At 38.6% G+C, this 16,712-nt stretch overlaps 1 protein-coding gene across 6 annotated transcripts in view; it reads left to right on the top strand.

Annotated features, from left to right (window-relative positions):
* The window catches only part of PPP3CA (protein phosphatase 3 catalytic subunit alpha), a 310,204-nt gene that overhangs the window by 165,121 nt on the left and 128,371 nt on the right, over window positions 1–16,712 (top strand). Inside the window, exon 1 of one of the 6 annotated variants that reach the window (XM_025423216.3) lies at window positions 7,387–7,701. The exons of the other annotated variants lie outside the window; for them this stretch is intronic. Coding sequence (XP_025279001.1) covers window positions 7,605–7,701 — 97 coding nt within the window. The 5' untranslated portion in view covers window positions 7,387–7,604. Of the gene's footprint in view, window positions 1–7,386; window positions 7,702–16,712 lie in introns of those variants that run through there. 6 annotated transcript variants of the gene reach the window in all.

The raw sequence follows: 16,712 nt of genomic DNA, 5'->3' as shown, positions 1-16,712 counted from the left end.
GGACTGGTTGTAAAATCATGATGGAAACAGACATGACCCTTGCAAAGGGCGACTGGAATAGTTTTGGGAATTGACTCATGATGGATAATTGTCCATTTTAGAATGATGGAAGGAAAGGGAAGAAGCGTTATAGCAGAGCAAGCATTATGATTGATCAAAGGCATCTGGGAAGAGTCAGATGTTCCCACCGGAAGGGGAGCAGCATACCAACAGTCTGTCCAGTAGAGGTTAATAGGACACCGTGTGACTGTAGGTATCTGGTAGGATACACTATTTTAAGGGTCAGTAATCATCACGAATTTAAATAAAGTTTTGAAATATAAACATTAGGTTTCTTTTTGAGGAGATTTTGATTTTCTCTTGAAGTAGGGCCTATTGGTAAAGCCATACTACTGGCAAAAATTAAAATATGAACATTTGTGTAGAAAGTAGAACTAAAATACAGCATGGATGTGTTCACCCTTGTGTTCCAGGGTTTTTTTGTTTTGTTTTGTTTTTTTTCAAGTAACATCTACATTCTGTATGTAATGAGAATGCTGTCAGGATGAGGCTCTGCTACCTGGTAAAAGATCATCTTTAAAATCAACCAGACATAATAAATTTTAATCCTCCTGACAAGTTACCTAACATATATATCCCTCTGCTTTTACTCATCTTGCAGATGATTGAAACAATTTCTGCCTTACACTGCTGTGAAACTTGAGGCAATGTATGAAAAGTTCCTCACATGATACCTGAGATGTGGTAGGATCTCGGTGAATGAAAATTATCATTTATTACCGTTAACATTGATGCTTATATACTCATACCCCCAGACCTACTGTATGTACATGGGTGGATTATTATGCTTATCTTTAGTAAAAAAAGAAAAACTATTTTTCTGTATGTAGCATCCTACACTGGACAATGATAGTCACTGTTGTAGGGACTGTGTTATTTTGTCTGCAAAATTCAACAATCATTTTTGCTAAGAAATATCAAACATTTGCTGATTTATTCAGTGCTTATTTCATATATGCCCTTTTGGTACAAATTGGAATTCATTAAAATAATTCATGATTGAAAATTCAAAAATTCCACTCAGAGAATCTACATAAACTCTTTCCTTGTTTTGTTTGCTGTGTTTTCTTATCCCTTTGAATTCCACCTTTCATCTGACTCACATATGAGTTACCTGACATTTGTTTGTTTTGGTTCCAAGTAGGATAGTTGTTTTGTTGAGGATCTTCTTGCCATTATTATACTAAAAAAATACCTTTTTTTTTTTTTCTCAGCATAACAGGAAAAGGAAGATAAAAATAATGATACTGGTGAACACTATTGTCTAAAAGCAGTGAGAAAGAGTACAGGGCCCTGAGTCAGGAATCCAGGGAGGTGGTGCCAGTTCTGACAATTTCTTCCTGCAATTCATGAGAAGATTATTTGCAGTGATCTCAAAGCCCTTTTTCGTGTTGATTCTATGAGTATATTTCTTACTCAAAGTACATATTACATGACTTCAAAGTGAGTATCTTGATTAGATACTTCATTAACCTTATCAGGGCTTCCTCCTGCCACCCTTTCAAAACATCTCTGTGTCAAAGCAACAGATAACCTCCACTTGTGTTATTGTGTGATTTCGCTTCCCACCATATGAGGGTTTCCTGAACATTTCAGAACCAATGGTTTTATTATTGTGAGTTCTTCAATATCCAGAATGACTTCTGTCATTAATAAAATCATCTGTGTTATTATAGCTGACGCTTCCCTGCCCTTCTCCATATGGCGTTTCTTTTTTCTTTAAAATGTAGAAGGCCTATTTCACCAAAGTACATTTTATTCTTTAAGCATATGATCTTTTTATGCTTTTCTAATATAAATAACAAGTAGATCAGTTGCTTTTTAATTGAATGACTTTAGGGTAGCTATATTTTAAAAAAACATCGTGAAAAGGGAAGGGATTTGTGAATTTTAAGTAATATATTCTGATAAATCACCATGACATAATGAGAAATATATATATGGATCCCACCCCCAGTTTCTGACACAGAGCTCCTAAAACCCGTATAACTTCCTGAGGCAGGAAGTAGTTATGGTAGTTATAGGAGTGTCCTCACTCAACACTACTAAGTACCTTGGAGATTCCTGGGTGATAGAAGCATCTTTTGCTCTAATGAGGTCACTCTGACCTGGAGGGCTTCGGGGTGGGGGTGCGTCACCAGAAAGACCAAGCCATGATTAGAAGCTTGGTACTTTCAGCTCAATCTCCATCTTCCAGGGAAAGAAAAGGGACAGGAGATTGAGTTAATAATCTTATCATGCCTGTAATGAGCCTCCATAAAAATGTCTGAATTATGGGGTTTGGAGAGTTTTTGGGTTTGTGAGTACAACCACATGTCAAGAAGGCAGTGCATCCCAACTCTACAAGAACAGAAGCTCCTGCACTTGGGATCCTTACCTTGTCATGTGCCTCTTCATCTGGCTATTCATCTGTATCCTTTATAATATTCATTATGATAAACCAGTAAATATAAGTAAATATTCCTCTGACAGTGTGCCCAGCAAATTATTGAGTGGGGTGGGAGGGAGGGAGTTGAGGGAACTCCCAACTTTGTAACCAAGTCTGGCAAAAATGTGGTATCCTGGGGTTAGAAATTGGTTGGTGTTTATGGGCAGCCCGGGTGGCTCAGTGGTTTAGCGCCACCTTCAGTCCAGGGTGTGAGCCTGGAGGCCCGGGATGGAGTCCCACTTTGGGCCTCCTGCGTGGAACCTGTTTCTCCCTCTGCCTGTGTCTCTGCCTCTCTCTCTCTGTGTCTCTCATGAATAAATAAAAAAAATCTTAAAAAAGAAAGAAAGAAAGAAAAGAAAAGAAAAGAAAAGAAAAGAAAAGAAAAGAAAAGAAAAGAAAAGAAAAGAAAAGAAATTGGTTGGTGTGGGAGAAAAGCCTAAGAAATTGGTTGGTGTGGGAGAAAAGCCTAAGACATACGGTGCCAGAAGTTATGTAAATAAACAGTGCTCCTTTAATCATAAGCTATTGATGATTTTATTGGATGTTGACCTCTTTTACTGAGTTTTTTTGTTTTTTGGGGTTTTTTTTTTTGAGGGGTAGAGGGATTTTTATAGTGGTTGCATATTAGTAATAGTAATAACATAATAACTTAATGAACACTTCCTTTATTCCTCTAAGGGTTAAATATTTGCTCATATATCTGATTGTTGGCCATATCAATCTCTATTATTAAATTCTTACGTTTGAGAAATATTTGAATTTTCTTCCTGTGATTATTGTCCTGCAGTGAACAGTCATCTTAATTTTGTTTTTGGAAGAGATTTAGAGATAACTTCAACCACCAGTCTCACAGATGAGGAAACTGAAGGGCACTTGGTCTGGCAAGGCCACTCACTGCTACTTAGTGCCTGGTCAGGCCCAGAACCTTGGTCCCCTCCTCAATGGCCCACCACTCACCTTTGTTCTGTCACCTGTTTGCTTCTGAACTATGGAGAACGTTGATGATTTTACTTCTGCAGCATGTTCAGTGCTACTTTCATATACATTTAGCAGATTTTAAGAGTTATTCTTTAGTGATAGACTTGAGTTTTTCTGCTCTTACCTGGCCTATAGATCACATTATTAACTCACTTTTCCCTACTGATCTTTATTTTATTTATTTTTTAAAGATTTTATTTATTTATTCATGAGACACAGAGAGAGAGAGAGGCAGAGACATAGACAGAGGGAGAAGCAGGCTCCCTGTGGGGAGCCGGATGTAGGACTCGATCCTAGGACCCCAGGATCACTACCTGAGCTGAAGGCAGACACTCAATGGCTGAGCCACCCAGGTGCCCCTCCTACTAACCTTTAAATAGAGTAAGCCCTTCATGTCCTTCTCATTTTGTCCTTGACCTGGAATTTTCTTCTGATTCTTACATCATAGTTGGCAGCCGGGCACAGGTAATGACCTGCGGGGCGTGATGTTTGTCCATTCCATGACTATCCCTATTTAACTGCTGGAAATGTTTCCCTCATCTTCCCCCATAATTACCTTTAAATGTCTTCAGACTTGAGAAAGTTGGGTTTTGTGGAGACCACATAATGCTAATGGAAGTCTACCACAGATCTCATTCTCCATTTCCTGTGGAAAACAGAACAAAATAGAATGTTTTAGTTTCCCAAACTTACTCCACGGTGTGGTAAAATCAGCTTTATTCATTTTATTTGTGCCTAAAGAGCCAACAACATTCTGCCCCTCTCCTGCTGAGGTTTCTTTCTGGCTAACTCTCTCAATTTGCAAATAGAGAGTGGAAGATGCTTCATACACCCAATGACTGTTACTTCCTGGTTTCTTCCTTCTTGTCTAGCATTTGGGACAGATTCAGGCACTTGCATTTTTTAATATAGTGTATGGCTGCAGAATTATAAGGTACTCAGTGTGTGTGTGTGTGTGTGTGTGTGTGCGCGCGCGCGTGCGCCTTAGGCAGCTTTAACTTCCTGTGGGCTCCTCAGATACTCCTTTCTTAGCAAATACTCAAATAGAAGCACAGCAAAGGGGGGCATCTGGGTGGCTCAGTTAATTGACTGTCTGCCTTCCACTTGGGTCATGATCTCGGAGTCCCACGATCGAGTCTCATATCCGGCTCCCTGTTCAGGGGGAGTCTGCTTCTCCCTTTCCTGCCCCATCTTGTACTTTCTCTCTCAAATAAATAAATAAAATATTAAAAAAAAAAAGAACTGTAAAAAAGTGGTAACTCTGGAGGAACATCACAGATAAAAACAATGCAAGCAGTATAGTGGGAAGTGTAGTGCACTGCTCCCTAATCAGCTGGGATAACCTTGGAGCCACTTGACTCACCCACTGTGTATCAGTTTTCTCTTGAGAAAATGAGCCAGACAGCAAGGTGCAAGAATTACCTGGACGTCACTTCTTTTATTCACTGAAAATTGGTTGTTACCGTTTCCCAGGAGTCTACCACAGACTGGCTCCTACATCCCCATTTCAGCTATCACCTTGAAGGCTCCCATTATTACTCTGAAGGAAGGCTTTTGTCCTCTGTAGGCCCCTGCTGATTTATACAGCTTCAAAAACGAGTAGTCTCAGGCCAGCTTCTTCTAGAATTCTTTATTCCTGTCTTCAGGCTGTGTTTTAATCTTCTCTTCCAGGGCATTCCCATATTTTTTTCTTCCACCATTATGGATTTCTTAGATCTTTTTCATGTCATCCAGTGTTTTTCAGGGCTTTGACTCTTACCCTAGCCCTCCACTCCGATTTCACAAATAACACCCTTTTGCAAGCCACAGGGTGCCTGATCAAATGCCAGCTCTGTCACCTCCCAATCCTTAGGTCTCTCAGCACTGTGCCCCTTCAGGCTACTTACACTCTCTGTGCTTCAGTGTTGAGATCAAAGAATTGTTGTGGTGATTAAGAGAATTAATACCCTCAAAGCTCCTAAAGCATTGTCTGGCACTGTGATGCTATGTGATTGCCGGCTATTGTAATGTGACTGCAGGAGATGTTCCCTCCTCCCACCTCACTATTCTTCTTGGCCAGCTGAGGATCTCATCTTACCCATACTTAGAATGCATGTCTGTTTATATTATTCTAGATAAAGAAGGAGACCTTAGCTGGTGCCCACTGGCTTCTCTTACATACTTCAAATTATGTTTGATCTCAGATTTAGATTTGAGCACACATTCTTTCTGTTCCTCTAGTCCTAAAAGTCATTCTTATAATTAATACCTGTGGTTTTCACATGTTGTTGAAAGGAAATGCTGTACTTAATTCAAGAAAATGCTTTAGAAAAGATTTAAACCAGAGTACAACAATGCATAAATACCAAAGGATATTTAAGTTTATTTTTAGAAAATAGAAGACACCTAAACACTTGACTCTTCTGTGACTCAGTCCCCAACCCTAACTAATTTTGTGGTATCTTAATGGAAAAAGTTAATCCATCAGCTAGTTTGGTTACTTCACTTTCTTGAAAAGAAATATTTCTGGTTCATGTTTTAAGAGTTAATATTAAACAAGTCATGCTGAAAGAAGCCAGCCTTGTTAATGAAAACATAATAAGTATTTACTAGAGCTATAAAATATCAAATGAGCTTAAAAACTTAGAGATCCTTTGGATCACCTGGGTTGCTCAGTGGTTGAGTGTCTGCCTTTGGCTAAGGTTGTGATCCCCAGGTCCTGGGATCGAGTCCCACCTCAGGCTACCTACAAGGAGCCTGCTTCTCCCTCTGCCTGTGTCTCTGCCTCTCTCTGTGTGTCTCTCATGAATATAACAACAACAACAAGCTTAGAGATCACTCAATTCAGTGATTTCCAAACTGTTTATTAACAACCCAAGTCTTTTAATAATGAACTATGATCCAAAACTTCAAATATACAACAGAGAGGCCCTGGTTAACAAAAAGATAATTGCCTACCTTCTCTGTGACCAAAGACCATACAGAAACAGAGTTGAGAAATATCAGCTCAGGTAAACTTCTCCCTCAACCTTGGAAAAAAAAAAACTGAGGCTCAGAAAGGTTTGTTCCATTACAGGGACATTCAGCCAGTTCGCAGATGAACTGGAGGTAGAAGTCAGCGGCCTTAACTCCTACATAAGCATAATTTCCCTATTTCATTTCACTTCTACCCTAAGAAATTATTGTTACAGTTATTTATAATATTCTAGAGTATTATGTTTGGAATATGTTTTACAGCTGGGACTTTGGGGTGGGACTGGTCTAGGTTCAAATTCTGGATCTGCCCATTTTGTTAGTTAAATGGCTTAAAGCCTCTGCACCTTGTGTTACAATAAGATTTTCTTTCTCTGAAGTAAGAATGATACTAATGATACTAATGGATATCTCCCTGGGTTTTTATAATGCTATCACATCAATAAATGCTATCTTATTACTAGCATTGACATGGTTGTTGTAATTATTATTATATTCAGTTAGCTTATTAATCAGAAATGACTTTGAAAAATAAAAATAAAGCTTAATTAAATTAAGTTAAATTAGGTTGAATGAAAGTCCTCTTCAAATTGTTTAAAACTTATACTCAGAAAGGGTTGTCATCTTCATATGTATATCTATAATTGTATTTGTATCTATATTTGTATCTCTATCTGTAGCTATATCTTTATAAGTTCTGACATCACTGCCTTTCCTGGTGCATAAGAATAAGTGTGTGGTGTAAATATAACAATGTTGTTTTTCAGCTGTTGATAAAAATGTAGACTGTTGAAGCTGTATATAACTGTGGAAATCACTTAGTGTTTCATTTTACTGTTGCAAAAAATAAGCCCGCTAAAATTTGGATTTTTTCCCTTAGCACATCGGGTTTGCAAAATCTTGTACTGCCAAGCACTGCCTTCTCCCTCCTACCACAGGCTAAATAAACACTCTGCCCACCACACATCCATGTATTACTCATAGCAATGTAACTGGGCCTATAGGACGTTTTTCACATAACACCTACCATCACCCCACCACCCCCTGCAAAAAAGTAACACCCAATGAAGAAAAGCACAGTTTCTTCAATCTCGAAAAGCCAGTGTCAGGGCCCAGGAGCCATCCTCAACGTCTCAGCCATGTTGCACTGGCCGGATGGCTCTGCTCCTATACTAAGGAGGCAGGCATGTTGGTAGAGAGGAGTCTGGCGGGAAAGTGGATGTATGGAGCTCATGTGTGTATGGAATTTCACAGATCTTGGGATGCTGATTTTAAATGTCCAGGTAACGATGCCTTAGCACGAAGAAATCTAATGTGTAACTATGCAGTGGGTTGATTTTATTCATCTGAATTGGTGATAATGAAGCAGTGGTGCAATTTCGGAAACCTTTTTTATAGGATCATTGTGAAATGTATTAAAGTGATGCCATGGTTTTTACAAAGAAGGAAACTTAGATACATACGTTTAATATGCCTTAAGGGAATGAGAAAGTAAATGAATTCTTGGTGTAAGTTAGAGTCTGTCCTGGTTTAGAGATTGAGTCCATTCCCCTTTGCATTAGTGAACTAGTTGATTTCACGGAAGTAGGTCTAAACTTCCTAAGATTCACTGTGGAAGGGGTCACATGGCTCAGAAAGAAGTTGAAATGTGGAAGGGAGATGGCCCCTTTAAAGATTTTAAAGGGAAAGGGAAGTGGGAATAACATTTTAGGGACATTTAGTCACAAGGGAACTGTGATGAACAGAGCGTTAGTCACAATGCTAGGCACTCTCATACATGTTTCTTTAAGGCTTTCAATGGCACTGCTTTTGGACAATAAATTTAGTGCCAACTCCATGGCAGGCACTGTTCTAAGTGTCTGGGATATACCTGTGAATAAAAGGCAAGATCAGTATATATCTCTCTTTATAAATGAGAGAGCCAAAGCTCAAGGATGTTAAGCAGCTTGCCGAAAGCCGCAGGTAGGAGTGTCAGGAATGGGATTTGAATGCAGGTTTCTGACTCCAAGTTCAAGTTTGGGAAATATAGCATGAATTACCAGGCACACTCTTGTCAAGCGTTTTTGCCTTCAAAACATAATTGCTAAAACCTCTGCCGCCTTCTTCTGGGCCAGTTGTGAGAATTGAGTGGTCTTCTGGATGTGCTGGGTTTTACTCTCTCTTTCTGTCACCCACTGCTCTCTAGGGCATTATTAACATTCTGGGTTAAGTCTATGTCCAAATGTGACTCCTCCAGTGGAAAATGCACATCAGCCTTCTATAGACTGTTATTCATTCATGCAGTCACTTGGTCAACAAATATTTATGGAGTGCTGCCATGCATCAGGGACTATGCTAAATATGGGGGGTCCCAGGGTCAATGAGAGACATGTTTATTTTCATGTGATCCTTATATCCTAGCAGAGATGGGTATCACACAAATTATATAATTGTTTATATTTGTGCTAAGTATTACAGAAGAAAAATGGAGACATGCCTGTCTTCCTTGAACCTATACCTAATTCACTTACTAAGTGAATTAGTAAATAGATGAATGGTTAGAATAAATTCCTCTAGAGTGGCAACTGAGCACAGGCACTTGAGTGTCACCATGCCAGGATTCAGAACCCAATCCTGCTGCCTACAGAGCTTTGGGACCTTACCCAAGTTACTCAGCCTCCCTGTGTTCCAATTTCCTGTAGAATAGAAATAATAATGGTTGTTGTAAGAGTTGAATGAAGGTATACCAGGAAATAATTTAGAAGTATGCAAGACAAACAGTAAGTGCAAAGCTTGAGTGATCATTATTATTATTATTACTATTGTCATGTTGTAGAACTTCTCAGGAAATTCTTTTACCCACAGTGTTTGCCTATGCTGTTAACCTTCTAAGAGTTTGTTAAAAGGATTGTTCTATAGTTGGCATCAGAACCAACCGTAAGGCTTTAAAGAATACATGTATTCAGCTCTGTTGTGGAATATTCTTATTCAGTAAGTCTGGATATAGCTCTACACTTCAAAAGCTTCACAGATGACCCTGATTCACACCCCACGATAAAAACTGATCATTTTAAAATGACTCAGAAAGGAGATTACACACATGGTAGAGCAGGAGTGTCAACTCCTGACAGCCACCCAAGGACTTTGCTTTATGTACCTGTCCTTTAGTGAGTATTGAAAAATGTGATCAGTAAATAAAAGAGATAAACAATTAAGAATTCCTGTAGACTCTAGTTAATTCTTTTTTCCAGTGGGCACTTGATTTTTAACATTTTTTCAAAATACCAAAATAATTTATCAATTGCCCAAATAATTTTGACTAGCCTAGAATGTGAACTCTTGGGGAATAGGAATTTTTGTCAATGTCATTAATGTACCAATGTATTGGTATTTAGTAGATGCTCAATAAATAAGAGTTTAAATGAATTTAAATGGTGCAGAGACAGAGCTGCTAGGTATGAGGTTGATTTGAGTATGGTGGACATTTTTGCCAAATACAAAATTCTCATTTTTCTCACACCTCTCACCTCACCCCCTGTTGCTCTTTCTCAGATTTTAGCTGCTTTCCGATTAGCTAGCTTCTATTTAATTATTTGAATTAGCAAATAAAAAAAATTATTGCTTTCGTTTTTAAATTCTGTCTAATGTTCTGTGTTTGTTACATGGCTGAATGTGGCTTGACAACTCTTGGGAAGAATTATAGCCCTGAGAGTCAAGGAGATTAAAGCTGATCATCTCAGCTACTTTGCACTGGGTTCTGGCTTTTGATCTCCTTGGGTGATTTTCAGTAAGAAGTAGGAGGATTTTTTTTTTTCTCTGTTTTTCTATGTGGTTTTTTATAATCAAGGGGAAAATAATGTCTCGAGGCTTTAAATAACAGAGATTTTGCGTGATTTGTTTTAAGGTCACTATTCTCTTGTGATTTCAGTTGGTAATCCAGAAATCTTACATTTTTGTCTGTGGCTTTAAAGTATCTTGTGGTATCCTACGTTATGGCCCTTAACTGGGCTGTGATGAGGACGATGCAGGTAAGATGATAGAAAATAAATTCTAGATTTTACAAGGAAAATGATAGAAATGTGGGAAATGAGCCAAACACTTTAGGGCTGCCTTATAATACACACTGCCTCAATTTAAAACATGCTGCATGACACTCACTGTAAAATGAACATTTTAGTCATTCAGAATCAACAATGACTACCCAAATTTTAAAGGATAGAAATCACCAGCATGGCCTGTAAACATGGCTTGTAAATAAATGGTTTCTGGATCAGCAATTTTTAAAGGTGCTTTTTATGGATTGCTTTAGTGTTGCAAAGTCATCACATATGAGAGTCAGCATTAAAAAAGGTATTTCTTGTTTCTGGTATGTAGCATTTGTATGATCAATCCCTGCTCTCTTTATAAGCAAATGCCGAAAACAGGATATTCACGTTTAGCGAGGTAAAAATTATCAAATCCACATGTAGGCATTTGGTAACTCACTCTTCCTGCATGACATATCTTTGTAAGCCTGTTTTCAGTTTACATTGATCTCAAGGGTTAGTTAGCATATGCATGCCATTACCATGATTGTTTTTCAACTTCAGTATAAAAGTCAGAGGCTGATTGACACTCCCTAGGGCTACCATGTGGTCAGGTATGCAAGTCATGATGAGGCAGCCCAGTGAATAGCACCCTCTGCAGTAGTGTAGGGCCCAATCGCCTGGCCCTTTGTAGTAGCTCTGGGCATGAACGCCATTCATTCTCCTCTTTACTGCTTATTGAGCACCTTCTCTAGGCACTGTGCTGAATCTGTATAGAAAGGATGAATATAAATTTCTCCCAAAAGCTCTGTTAGGATTTGGATAAAATATTCAGTTTCCTAAATTGCCTATTCACGATTACCATACTAGACACTCCGTTTCATCTTCCGTGAACCAGCAGGCCTGGTTGTTGACCCTTGTGTCTAGATATAATTGTTTAGGTACTTATCTGTAGCTCCTTATTGTAGTTAGTTATCCTTGTGGAAGAGTCAGTATCTCAGTTTCTTGTTTGCAGTTCTCTTGCAGTCTACGGGGTAGCTTTATCATTGTTTCATTTAATGCTTATTATCAATCACCCAGCAAATAAGTGTAAAAGGGAAGATAGAATTATCAAGAATTAGTTCCCAGAGTTTATCATTGCTTTATCAGGCTAAGGTGGTAGATTTGATGTGGATGTGGATCGTTGTATCTGTAAAAGCAGATGTAGCTATATAGAAGACTTGATGTAAATATCTAACATAGTATTAAAAGATTTTACTTGCTAGACATACAGATAGGATTATGCAGCTCCTAAAAATCAATTTCCAAAGAGTAGTATCTGTGGTCTTTTTTTTTTTTTTTTTTAGTATCTGTGGTCTTATAAATAAGATTCAGTTTTCTAGTTCTGGAGCATATTTTTTGCCATCATCCAAATTTTAGTCCTCTTTCATTGGACTTCTTGGCAAGTTGACACTCTCGCCTCCTTCCAATACTTTCTTCACTTGGTTTTCAGGATTCCACATACTCCTATTTCTCCCTTATGTCCTAGCCACTTTTTCTTTTTCATCTTGGTGCTTCTTCCTCCTCTTAGAACATCCCAGGGTTTAGTTGTCCAACTGCTTCTCTTTATGTGCACTCTCTTTGGACATCACGTTTGTACTCTTGCTTTCAAAACCATCCTCAGTCTGATGCAATCTGCATCTCTGGCCCAGTCCTTTCCTCTAGATCTGGGCCCCCATTTCTCACTACTTGATTCCCTCCATTTGTCTCCGTAAGCGGCATCTCAAGTCTAAACATGTCCAGAACCATCCTCCTGATTGTCCCTCTTACGTCTGCTCTTTCTACTGTCCTTTCTCATGGTATACAGCAACTATACATTTAATGTCTCTATATTTTTCATATCCTGTGCGGATTGTCTCTGAAAATCCTTATGGCTCCGCCTTAAAGTGTGCCCAGAATTTGTACAAATCTTATCCTTTCTGCCTCTGCCCAGGCCTGAGCTTCCTTGCCAAATTGTTGTAGTGGCCTGCATGTAAGTGTTCTCCAGCTTCTCTCTTGCCACATATTCTCAACCCAGCAGTCAGTGTGATCCTGGTAAAACATAGGTAGGATTATATTACTCTTCTGCTCAATCCCTCAAGTGGCTTCCCTTCCTGCTGCAGAAGAAGACAAGTGCTTGCCTTCATCATTAAGGCCTTACAGACTGAGTTCCCCCCCACTTCTGTTCATATATCTCTTTCATTACATCTCCTGTTCCCTCCACCCTCCTTCGTTGACTTCAGCCTCACCTGGCCACCTTTCTGTTCCGCACACATGCTCTGTACTTGCTGGAGAGCTGATCACTCACATATCTGTACAGCCTTCACCTCCCCTGTGTCTTTGTTCAGAAGTAACCTTCACCTCAATGAGGACTTCCCTCACCACATTATAGAAAGCAGTGGTCCTCTCTCCTGACCCTCACTGCTTCTCGGGTACTTGCTGTCACACACTCTTATTTTATTTTCTTCTGTTGCACTTACCATCCAGTGATACACTTTGTAGCTCATTTTTTTAAAAAATATTATTATCTGTCTTTCTTACTAGAATGTAAACTCGCAGAAAGCAGTAATATTTATTTTTTTCATTGCTCTATTTTCAGTGTCTAGAAAAGCATCTAGAATATATTTGGCACTTGGTAAAATACTTGTTCAGTCCACTGAAAATGATTTACATATTTGCTAAGCCCTTTTTAGATGTTTTATACTATAGCTGTCTACCTGAATAAAACTTTGTCCTATAACCATGTGGCTGAGCTGTATCCCAAAAAACATGTCGTTCTATGCGCATCCAGAAACAACTTGATCCTAAGTTACCTTAACCAAGACCCACTACAGAGATAGTACGAATCATTATCCCTACTGTCCAGTAAAGACCATGACTTCTCAGGCTATCATGGCCACTCATAGAGCCTAACAAAATTTTCCTTCTACAAAGACATACTTCAGTATTTGTGCCACTTCCTTCAATTAATGAAACTAAATGGCATATTCAGGTGAAAACATTGGGATTTGACTTGAGGCAAATCATTCCTTGCCTAATTTTCTCCTGAATTCAGGTTAAAATGTTCAATTGCAAGTATAATTAAAAAGGAGAGACAGGAAAAAGTGAGAGACTGGCCATGTGTTATTATTTCAGTTTTTAAAATTGTCTTATTGTTCTCTAATAATCTAGGTCTTATTAAAATCAAAAGTACAGAGCAAATAAGTCATACTGCTTTGGCTTGGACACAGTGTTACAGGCTCTCAGATGTATTAATGTACCCTAAGGAAATATAAAATGTAAATAGCAGTTGGTAAATGTGTTTGTATTATTGTTGCTTAGGAATCCATAGAGGTATGATCTTTTTTATCCATCTTTTTTCTTTTAATCCATCTTTTAATTGATGAGTTAGGTACTTCTAGATGATCGACTTAATAGAAGGGAATATGAAGCCCATATGGAAATCCAAAATAACAGAAGATAGTCTCCACGGAAATAAACTGCCCAGTGGAGACTTATAGTGGCACAGCATGACACATGGTGTGCCACATAGCATGCTACTTGCAGATATGACTTCGGCACTGAGAAACCAAATTCTGGAAATGTTCTTTTCTTTTCTTTTTTAGCTCTTCTTTGGAGGAGGGAGAGTGTCTAGGGGAAAATAGCCTTAGGAAGCAAAAGGAATTGGCACAGAAATAAACATGGAATGTCTGTATCAAGACTGAATTTTGCATAATGGAAATCTTTGTTGGGTGGGAACTGTACTGCTCTAGCCGAACAACTGTCCACTGTTTCGGCACGAAAATGGGTTATGAGACACCATTGGATTGTGTAGTTCAAGAAGGCTGAGGTAACAATTGGTTAAGGTGAAAGGAAAATCTAACTGATGAAACTTGAGTGTTGAAGACAACATGTTGGTGTTTGATTGCCTGTAGGGAGAAGAATTTCTTTGCCTGGGAGAACTTTGTTGAGTTGTCAAGAGTGGTTGTTGCATATGCCTCATCCTAAAACACTTATAAATCAGAACATGCATGCAAATTCAAGTTAATTTTTTTAATCTACTAAATGGACTACATGTTCCAGCTTCTACCTATTTAAGTCTTGAAATTTTACTTCACCAATTTATTAAGTCTGCAGTGTTCTACCATTGTTCATTTTATCATAATACCATCCATCTGCCTTTCTCTTAATAAACTAGGTGAGGTGAGTCCCATTTAACATAAAAGTCATTTTGTTATTATTGTTATATAGAAATTTTTATGTGTCTGTGGTCTGGTTATCACCACCATCAAACTAATGTCAATTTGAGTATATCTCAGTAATGTAGCTTGATGCGTTCCTTTTATTTCAATTTTTAAATAAATTTTATTTTAAATTTATTTTAAATAAAATGCTATCTCATAAAGGACTGCTTGTTTATGGATGGTAATTCTGAGATTAGGTAAATTTTGTTGATGTAACAAGTAAGTTTTGTAATATTTGGACAGTGTTTTGTCCTGTGTCAAAATGAGTTTCAGTGGACATTTCTAGGTAGAGAGAATGATGGCCCAGAAGGGGAATTACAAAAAAGCAATGGTCAGTACCTATGAGCTTTTACCAGGGAACATGAGAAAAATCTCTTTATTATGATAAGTAGCTACTAGCTAAGCCTTTAGCTCTGATCCTCAGTGCAGCCTGCAGAAGTGCTAGGCTGAGCCAAGTGGAGAATTCTTTCCTGATGTCCTAAGGTAGACTTAAAAACAATGCAAGATCTGCTTTACCTATCTCCATTCCTAAATTCATCCAGAATCTTTAAGTTATGGTATACTTACCCAGAGACAAACCAGAACAAGGAAGAGAGGAGAATGGAGAACACAGTGGGTATCCCAACACCCATGCCCTGCTTCCACATTGCAGGCCTCTTACAAGCTCAAGGACTAGCAGGAGAGAAGGAGAGGGAGCATGACAATAAGAAGAGATGCATCTTTTCCAGAAGGTCTGTTTTAAGTCTTGCAGAAGGGGTGGGGATAAGAAAGGATGAGAGAATAATGTTGTGTCTTCTTTAAAACCTTAACCGAACAGTTTCAGGGTTCACACATGCTTCTGTTCTGTGCTTTTGTGAGTCTCTCTGAAAACCCCACAACCTTGACTTGTGGATTGAGAAACATCCTACAGTTTGATAGATCCAATCACTAGTTGTTTTTTTTTTTTTTTTTTTTTTTTTTGAGAAAGATTCAGGGCAGGAATCAGAAATATGAGATATTTCATACCAAAAAAGAATTTAAAATAATTAAGTACCTGCAAAATTGTAAGAAGGGGGAGAGTGTCAGTGGTTTTTTTGTTTGTTTGTTTTTGTTGTTCCTTGTACTGCATACTATGAACAAATGTCCAGGAAACTATTGCCACCCCTCACAAATAAGGAAAACCCCAACAAAGCTATAACTTCTCACTGCCCCTAGGCTGGCTCCTGGTAGTAAAATGTGGAATTGGCTGTCATGAACAAGCATTTGCCAAAGCCTACAGTCCATAACATGTCAGGTGCTAGGGTAAGTAAGGATCACTTTGACTGTCCTTCACTTTTGCACATCCCATGAGTACACTTCACTGGCAGAATTTAAGCCTTATCCAGAACCTTCGTGGCAGGAGAATGGGAGAAATGTAGCTGTTAGCCTTCCAGCCCCTGTTATGCAGGAAGAGTACAGAAGGGGGTGGTATGAGTACTGGCTAACAAAAGGTGTGTCAAAGGTGTGCCCATCTGCAAAAGGAAGAAGGGGAAGCCAAGTGGAAATTTTCACAGGGAGAGGAAGAGTCAGATTTGTTAGTGAGAAATTTTAATCCAGGTACAAGATATTATAAACTATATATATAGTGGTGTGCATGCTTGTGCGCCTAAGAATGCTTCTCTTTGGGTGGATTGATTGCCAAAAATTAATTTTCAGGAGTTAAGGAGGGAGTCCTATTTATTTTCTACAAAAAAAAAAAAAAACAAAGGAATAGAAATCAGTTGTTTAGCTACCTGCTATATGTCAGGGGTTTTTTTGTTCGTTTGATTATTGTTGTTTTTGTTGTTTTTAAGGAGCACAGACTGGAAAGATAGAATTTTCCTACAGAATGCATGTATAGCCACATCACTTAAAGACTTCTGCCTGGGAAAAGAGAAATCAGCTTGCCTGCCTCAGAGCAACTATGGTGTGCTGGTGAAGACACTGGCCTCCCTGTTCTTTTGGGAGCAATTGAGTTTTCTCTTATAAACCAACTCCCATCTGTCCCTTTCTTAGATTCTTCAGAAATCTGCAACTGTCATTGAATTTGTT

This window comes from Canis lupus, chromosome 32 (genome assembly GCF_003254725.2).
Source record: "Canis lupus dingo isolate Sandy chromosome 32, ASM325472v2, whole genome shotgun sequence".
NCBI classification, from domain to species: Eukaryota; Metazoa; Chordata; class Mammalia; order Carnivora; family Canidae; genus Canis; species Canis lupus.
This window is presented reverse-complemented; position numbering and strand designations above follow the sequence as displayed.